Source organism: Tachysurus fulvidraco, chromosome 14 (assembly GCF_022655615.1).
Source record: "Tachysurus fulvidraco isolate hzauxx_2018 chromosome 14, HZAU_PFXX_2.0, whole genome shotgun sequence".
Taxonomy (NCBI): Eukaryota; Metazoa; Chordata; class Actinopteri; order Siluriformes; family Bagridae; genus Tachysurus; species Tachysurus fulvidraco.
This window is the reverse complement of record NC_062531.1, coordinates 25,328,075-25,337,456: the sequence shown is the minus strand read 5'-3', so window position 1 is coordinate 25,337,456 and position 9,382 is coordinate 25,328,075. Positions and strand designations below refer to the sequence as shown.

Sequence of the window (9,382 nt, the reverse complement as noted above, 5' to 3'; positions counted from 1 at the left end):
ATGTGACTCCATCGTAATGCCTCAGGGATCCGACGAATTCCTGTCACCGTGACCCAGAGTCTCAAAGTTAAAAGCAAACCAAACATTAGTATGAGGTTTCTGATAAAGTGGCCATGAGTCGCTAAGTCGCATGCGATGTCGTGCTTCGGAAAAATTTCAGGGCATCGTCTGTTATCGGTTATCACGTGTGATTTGTCCGTAACGGGAATTTCTATCAGCACATCCAATATCTTCTGGAAATAAAAATCCGCTGCACCAGTGAGCTCAGCTCGAGCTTGTACAGTAAACCCTCGACTTTCCGTTTGACGTCTGCAGCGGTCGTCCGGGGGGCCTCGCGTAAATAAACGTTCACTCTTAAGGTTTCAGAGTGAATTGAAGTTCCTCAGAGATATCAGCCCTTCCCAGAAGCAGGCCTCTGAAATGACTAACATCGTCACTGTTGAGGTGGCTGCTGCAGCAACTGAGTAATATCGAAGATGTGGGTCCCTTCTCTCGGTAGCTGAATGAGTCATTTGGAAGACAAAGCTGAAACCTGTTCTGCGTTCTGTCAAGGGGATAATATTGCAAATGTGGGCCACAATGGGGTAACCCTAAATGAGTCAAAAGTATCACACTGTCCTCTTTGTTAACTTTTTGAGGATAGCTTCAGTGTCAGCAAGTAGCTTCTGACCAGATTTGGCTCGTCTTCAGTGAAATTTCACCCGCAGCATTCAGAGGCTGCCGTCTGCACAAACACTTCCTGTGAAATTGACAAAACCCAGTTTCGAAGAAAGAAGTCTTTTTAATTCGTGGAATCTGTGAGGCAAATCGAATCTGGGAACTTGTGCAATGCGAAGAGAATCTGACAGTATCCCAAAACCTTAAAATAAAAGTGTTTTTCGATTTAACCGAGAAATAGATACTTTATTATTGCTCCAGATGTTCGAAGAGGAGGTATTTCGTTGATATTTCAGACCACAAAGCTGTTCAATGCGACATTCCGGTTTCAGACAGGAAACAGTTTGTTGTCCGACTGCCGCTCCACTCCTCCCCCACCTCACTCCCACCCTCTCTGACAAAACCGCGACTAAAAACAGCTTGACACGACAAATTTGCCGTAAGCAGACTGCCTTCAATTTCCACCTTATTTGAAATTGGGCAAAAAAAAACAGTGCGTGGGACACGTCAGAACCTTCTCAGAACGAAAGTCAGTCCGCGAATGTAAAGGACTCTGACAGGAAGGGCAGCTCTCGCCGCTGGAAATGTGCAGCTTCCGAAATCTGACGCAAGCTATTACGCTGTTGCATACACAAAATAAAATGTTACTTCACTCCCAAGTGAGTCACAGATCAACTGTGAGTTCAAGAGAGTTTGATAAAAAATGTAAATTCCACAGCCATCGTTACAGATGCCATAATTAAGTCTAAAAAAATACCCAAAACTTTTTTTCCCCCATCAATAAAAATACAATGCTCATACTGCAGAATTTTGAGGCACACTTAAAAATAAGGAGGCGGAGCCTAGAGGACATTGTGGTAAACAGTATATTGAGAGATCGTTCAAGATGGCCGCACATGGCAACGTAGCGACGAGGTAAAAACAAAAAGGCATGTTTGCGTCTCAAGTCAGAATGTGTCGCAAATCACGTCGAGCGTTTTGCTGACGTTAGGCTACGTCAGCCGCGTAGCCTCTTTGCGTAGGAAAACCAAGAAGGTAAACACGATCAGAAGAGTCATCAGCAAGATCTATTCAATTTCTGATGAGATAGTCTTTCAACTACTTGAGTAAATCATCACAAAGTGTGTTCTTGTGCGACAATATTATCGCATTGAAGTGGTTTGTTTTTATCACAACCAACGATGGTAACCAACATACTTTCCAAACCTATCTGGAATTTATTTTAATGTCAAACAGCACACGCACTTTCCAGAAAAACTCATCGTCGAATAAAAAGGCAAATCAGGTCAAGAACATGAGAGAAAAATTCAAAACAGTAAGAACGGGCATGTTGAAAGTCACAGAAGCATAATCATACTAAAACACTGATGAGTGTTGACCTACTGGAACATATATCCACACACACACACACACACACACACACACACACATCGGTTTAAAAGACGTGCAAGTAATACGTGCATATGAAAGGGGGGAAAAAAACTGCCACTGACTCATAGCAGCCTTTTGAACATGCGCTCATATGCTGAGTCTGAATTCCTGCATGTATGAAGGTTCAGAGTCATCCTGTATTTTTTCCTGTGAATATGTTGGAAATTGTACCTCAGTGTGACCTAGAATCAGAAATTTGGTGTGTTCTGCGTATTAGCGAAACCGGGCGGATTCGTTATCTACGCAGGGAACGTGTAAACTTGTGCGAATCGCAAGAACGCTCACGCACCGGTTCGAATACGGTATCGTTTCCACGGCAACAGCTCATACATACATACACCGTGATAACTGGTGTATGTTTGTTTTAATGCAGTGACACGTTTATGTAACACATATGGAGGTTTGTAACGGTCTGCGGTAAACCGTAAGTCGGTTTCACTATTTCTCTGCGTCTTTTTAATTCTAAGGTAGAGGATAAAAAGCGAGGCTGCCGAGTGAGCGACGGTTTATACGCCATGCAGACGTGTAGCTGCTATAAAGTAAGTGAGAAGAGGAAGTTTTCGAACCAGTCGCAAACTGATTTAAAGATTTTTTTTTCACAGCTTGATAAATCAGAACATCTTGAAGTTCTGTGTCGAATTTGATGAATGGAGATTGAAAGCTAGAATTGCAGCTAGAATAACAGTTCAAGTGTTTTAATGGAAGTCAATGGGAATTTTGGCCAGGTTTGAGCTTCCGTTACGGGAAAACCGTAATTCTGATCGGTTTGTAAAGTCAGAGCAGATTAAGGAGGCAAAATGTCGAAGGACTGTCTTGAGTTTGATGAACGGAAAGTTTTAGAAGTTCTAAAAGTCAATGGGAATTTTGAGCTTCCGTTACAGGAAAACCGTCATTCCAGTCATTTTGATTCGATCGATTTCATTCAAAATTGAGAGATGAGAAAGTGATGAGAAAAGTATGCCACCCATATGCCACCCATGCCACCCTCTTCGTTATGCCACCCATATGCCACCCATGCCACCCGCTTCGTTATGCCACCCATCGTTGATTATTTTCTTACAACAGCACAACACACGAGTGTTTATAAATAAAAACAAAACAAAAAATCACATACATAAGACCTTATTTAGTGATGACGATGTTTGATTGTGAAATCGACCCAAACATGAAAAAAAGAAAATGAATCATTTTCAGCTGAACACGACATTTCACGGCTCGGTCACTGTCCTACCTGAGTCTGTGAATTCTTCTCCTCTGTTTTCTCCTCCTCACAAACATCTATGTGTTCTTCTTCACCGCTCGCTTCTCCACGAGGCTCTGACACTGAAATTAGAGCCATGTGTTTGTTACAGCCTGCACAAAATGGTTGTTGAGGACAGAAATACACACTGCTGCTGTTGTTTTTAGGCGTGTGATCTTGTTTTTGATTGTGTTCCACTTTACACATGCATTTTACACACACACACACACACACATACACACACACACATGCGCGTGTGTGTGCACACAAACACTTCTTCAGTAAAACCACAAGCAGCAAACACACAAATCTACAGTGCGCTTTGAAAAGCGCTGCGGTGATTCCAATGCTATACAAACAAACGCCGCTTGTGCAACGAAGCTGTTCCGTTCTGTCAAACGCTTCTCAGATAAATAAGTGTGTTATCGAGTTTATTACACTTTAATTCATAGTTTATTACAATTAGAGCAAACGATCAGGTTTGCCGATGAAACGCATTCCTTAACCAAAACAAGTTTCTTAATCAGACTAAATTCATTATTATTTTTAAGTGTGTGTGTAGATTAGATAGCTTAGACTATATCTATCTAAGACTTGTAGATGTCTGCCTTACAAATTGTTAGCGATTTTAAGTTCATTTTAGAATTTAGAATTTTACGATTAAATAGATAAGGATCGCAGTTATTTCCTGTTAGAGATAGACTCTTAAGATAAAACGGGTAAAAATCAAAAGCAAAACATTTATTTGTTTATTTATTTATTTATTTATTTATTTATTTATTTATTTGTTTGATTGTTTGTTTGTTTGTTTGTTTGTTTTCAAACTCATCTATTGAAGTTTAAACAGTCAAAAACTTTTCCGGACCAGATAACCTTCATCGAATTAGATCAGGATTAACTTTAGGTTTAAATTTGTATTTAGGTTTCAAATATAGAATTTTTATGTTAAAAAATAATAATAATAAAACAAACAAACAAACAAACAAATAAACACAAACATTGAATTTATAAACCAGATAAAGTTGGTTACAGTTATAATGGAACCAATTACTAACTGATTTAAAGATAAGGTTTGGAGTTAGAGGAGTCAGTCAGATCAGTTCGACTAGAACAAAGTCACTGGGAATTTTGGCCGATTTGAGCTCCATAACGGGAAAGAATTAATGATTAGATGTAAAAATCAAGAGTGTAACAGTCCAAACATTTCACTGGATGTCAATGGGAATTTTGCCCTTAAAGTCCAAACATCCTGAAAGGCTGTATATAAATTTTTTTTTAGCTCTAAGCACTGTCGAGGGTAAAAATTTGCATCCCCCTGTGTATTCCGAGTGGTGGAAAAAAATGTAGCTAATGTAGCTAAAATTGACATGATTTAGCAGAAACCTTTATTTATCCAGACTGACTTAAATAAGCGAAATGGCATTACATTACATATTAGAGTTAACTTATTTATATCTAACTGAGCTAATGAGCTGACGAGATATATATATATATATATATATAGAAGAACTCCAGACTCGTGATCTGAGTAAGAACAAGTGTACAGTGCAGAATCACTATTGATATCTTTTACATTATATATCTATTAATAACCAATAGCAGATATGATTATGATATGACTCATTTTTATTTTAAATAATAGGAACATCTGTGACCTTAGAACATGCAATTGCCTTGACTCTTACTTCGACACCAAACACTTGTGAGAAAAAAAACGCTGATTATAACAAGTGTGAGAGAGAGAGAGAGAGAGAGAGAGAGAGAGAGAGAGGGAGAGAGAGAGAGAGAGAGAGAGAGAGAGAGAGAGAGAGAAAGAAAGAGAGAGAGAGAGAGCGAGAGAGAGAACTGTTCTAATATGAAACCGCATGCTTACAAACCTTGCTTCCTGTCTGTGTGTATAAACCACAGCTTCATGATGCCTCAATCTAATATAAAATATTACTGCACGTATACACCGTGGGGATTTCCGTACGCTTTCTGGTGCATGTTGTGTATATACTGCACACCAGTTACATATCTGATCACTTATCACTATTAATATCAGTGTGTGTGTGGGGGGGGGATGAGGAACAAAAATATACGGCTAATGAGACAATACGCTGCAATAAAGGGCGGTGAAAAAGAGATAACGTGAATAAACTGCTGTAGACGTGAAGTAAGAGGATACAAAAATAAGTCTTTAGAGCACTCTGATTAGTCAGCAGGCGATCAGGATTTTTTCTAATTACTTAATAGCCTTTAATTACAGATTGACAGATTAATAGAGCGAGTCTCCGGCGTCAGCGCTTTGTAGCAGTCAGAAAGTGGTAAAGCTGTAGCTTTTCAGAACATAGGAGGTCTAATACGAACTTTACAATTTCTCTGAAAAATGATCTTATTTTTATTTTTTTTTTCAGGGAACTACTGTATATAGTGTCTATAAAGTGAGAACAGGAACTAACCCGTTTCATCTGAGTTTCACAGTTAGACAGGGGTAAAAAAAAAAAAAAAAAAAAAAAAAAAGGACGATGTCTTGTTCTTTAAGGCGTAAAGAGATCCCAATTTAAAAAAAAGCCATTTCTTGAAATCTCAGTTACAAGAAATAGCTGTTGAATAAGAGGAATAAAACACTTGAGAATGTGCGGTTCTATTATAATACTCAACTCTGTAATGGCAACATTAACTCACACCACCTACAGATACAGATTCTATATTTCTGTTACATGACTTTGAAAGTCTTGGACTTGTCAAAATGTCAGCACTATTGAAGTGTGTGTGTGTGTGTGTACAAGTGTGTGTACAAGTGTGTGTGTGTGTGTGTGTGTGTGTGTGTGTGTGTGTGTGTGTGTGTGTGTGTGTGTGTGTGTGTGTGTGTGTGTGTGTGTGTGTGTGTGTGTGCTTCTTTATTTGCAAAAAGCTTTTGTGTCTCATTATAGACTGGCTGTGGCCTGCACCCTACCCAACTTCCCCTTCCTCACTTCACCGCTCCTTTCCACACATATCAGAGAACGCTGCGCTTTCGAGATCACACACTTCCTGTGCTGCGGCAGTCTCTTAATTATTTGACTTCTGCATTTCATTTGCATTGCTACAGATGCATGGGGCAAACCAGGCCAAACCGGGGCACATACACACCCAGCACACTGTGTACACTGAATTTTCTTACTTGTGTTTTACGGAAACCTCTAATCTCTGAATCGATGTGAGATGACAATGAATCATTGTGATGTTGCAGTCAAAATTAAAATGAAATGAGAATGAAGGTCAAAGCCAAGAACGCAAGAGAGACACTGTCAGGCCACGTCTGATAATTACGAAGCTTGTCAAATCTGACTGCATCGAGATAAACCAAGGTTCATTTCAATCTGTGAAAGGATTCATTCAAATGACTCGCGTGTCATTCACAAATTGTTATTCGCACTTTCTGTTTGTATTCTCACTTTACGGCTTAGATTTTTTCACGTCCAAACTTTGATTGTTAATCTTAATTCCTCCCTGGATGTCTATCTGGAGTGCTTATTTTTTGTGTTGTAATGCACCAATGAGGTCACAATGAATCACAACTCGGATTCAGAACATTTACAAATCCTACTTTACGGCTTTAAATTTTTCATGCTAAGTTCACAAATCGGTTACAGACTTAGACGACGATCCGATCGGCAAATCACCTAGCAGCAGCTCAGGCATTACATAGGGACGCAGGGGAAAAAACGTGTAACCTCGGTGACTTGAATGGCTGTTGGTGCGTTTTTCATAAAGTGCTGAGTTGAGATTTTCACATAAAACAGTGACTAAAGTTTACACAGAATAGTGCAACATCAAGTGACTCAGGCTTCCCGGATCTTCGCAGGTCAACGTGTAAAAAAAAACAAAACAAAAAAAAAAACAGGTGACGTTTTTCCTGTCTTCACCTTTCCAGAGCGGACGAGTGGAACACGATACCGTTTTCACCCGAACGACGTCAAGGTTCTGAGATGCTTTTCAGCTCACCGCAGCTGTAAAGAGTGATTATTTGAGTTACATAGACTTTCCGTCATCTTAAACCAGGCAGATTCTCCTTTGACTCCTCTCTCTACCCCTTCTCTCTTTCTCTCACATTAACATATCGTTTCCCTCTGCTGAACACTGGATGTATTTTTTATTTTTATTTTTTTTATGCAGCTCGTTCTGACTGACACTGCTGAGTGTTAAAACCCCAGGAGATCATCAGTTCCTGAAATACTCAAACCAAACCATCTGGCACTATCAACCATGCCACAGTCATTGAGATAACATTTTTTGTTGTGAACATTAACTGAAGCTCTTGATTTTTATCTGCACAATATTATGTATTGCACCGTTGCTACGTTATTGGCTGTTTGGGTCATAAATACGGTATGTATAACAGTCCGGTTGCTGTTGATCTAATGTTGTGGTGAATTATTAGCATGCAATAAATAAATAAATAAATAAATAAATAAATAAATAAATAAATAAATGTGTGGATTATAAAGCTTTGGTCCTGTGATAAAATTCATATGTAAATTTATCAGATGCCGGATTTTACGCTTGCTGCGTTACTGTACTGTGTTTCTGTTTCCCTTAACCACTTCCTGACTGCAGCCTACAGACACAAATATCTGGGTTCATGCGCTATGTGACACAACCTCTGGCTCTTTATTTAGCTGTAACTCACCTTATATTGTGAATTAAACCGCAGTTATTATCCTAATATATTTAATAGACGTCGGATTACATTGCATACAGATCCTGAAGTGTTCGGGTTCTTCCTACATGTATAAATAGAAAATACTATATTACTGTGACTTATAATAGCCTAATAACAACACTGCATACATCCAACAATGGGTTATAAATAGATTCCTGAATAATATTTAATATTTTTATTTATTTACCGGGTTATAACTACGTATTATAAATCGGTTTATATACGTATGTGTATCTTTTTAATCTGACATTTAATTGAACATATTTCCGATTTAAACCTTCGTATCGTTATAACGCGTCAATCTTTCAAGCTACCAAACAGCGCAGCCCTTCAACCCTTCTGACTTTTCCACCCGATTGGAATGGAGGTTTTCCCATTACAGAAATAAGTGGACAAAATTCATATCAACTTCCACCAAAACATTTGGAGTATATAAATTCTCAGGATGTGCTTTCTTATCAAGATTTGTTTTACATTAACCGTGATCGAACATACGGTTTTCCCATAATGGATGATCGAATAGCAGAAAAACTTTAGTAGAATTATGACTCGGAATGTTCAGACCATGACCCCTACTGTCACTGATCCAGACTGTCAAATCTCACACACGCGAACTCCTGAAGCTCCTCTTCTCTCCCTCTCACTCCATCATTGTATCTATCCATGCATCTGTCTCTCTATTACTGACACACGCTCTCTCTTTCCATCTCTTTCTCCATAGTAGCATGTGCACACACACACACACACACACACACACACACACACACACACACACACACACACACACACACACACACACACACACACACACACACACTAATTCCTTTTTTATTTCTATGAATCGTCCTGTATCGCTCTCTCGCTCCTTCTGTCTATCTTCTTCCACTTTTAAATGATCCTCGAGCTCATCAAACCTTTTCAAACTGTCAGACAGCCAACATCAGAGTCTGTCATGATCAAATTTACTGCTTTCATTTAACATCGTATTCGTTTCATTTCATTCCTATGTCTTTTATTCTATTACAATGTGTAGTTTTTTGTTTTTAGATCCTGACACACGTTTATACTCATATCTTTATCCTTTTCGTATTCTCTCTTGTGCTTTCTTTTATATTACTTTTTCATTACTGGTCACTTCTCCATTATCAATAAATAAATCTTTATCCACTTACAGTAAAAGTAGCAGCAATAGAAATAGATCAGACATACCCATTGTGAACGCGTGTCTCTCCTCAAGCTTCAGATCTGTATGTGTGTGTGAGTGTGTGTGTGTGCGCGCACGCGTGTGTGTGTGTGTGTGTGTGTGTGTGTGTGTGTGTGTGTGTGTGTGTGTGTGTGTGTGTGTGTGTGTGTGAGAATGTCTTCCT

The 9,382-nt window shown here is 39.0% G+C and overlaps 1 protein-coding gene across 2 annotated transcripts in view; it reads right to left on the bottom strand.

Annotated features, from left to right (window-relative positions):
• Window positions 1–9,382, bottom strand: part of arid5a (AT rich interactive domain 5A (MRF1-like)) — a 19,968-nt gene extending 10,586 nt beyond the window's left edge. Inside the window, exons 1-2 of one of the 2 annotated variants that reach the window (XM_027179429.2) lie at window positions 9,225–9,382; window positions 3,320–3,411 (exon numbers count right to left, since the gene is read on the bottom strand). In XM_027179429.2, coding sequence (XP_027035230.1) covers window positions 3,320–3,411; window positions 9,225–9,228 — 96 coding nt within the window. In that variant the 5' untranslated portion in view covers window positions 9,229–9,382. Of the gene's footprint in view, window positions 1–3,319; window positions 3,551–9,224 lie in introns of those variants that run through there. The other variant, XM_047800045.1, reaches the window with a different exon arrangement.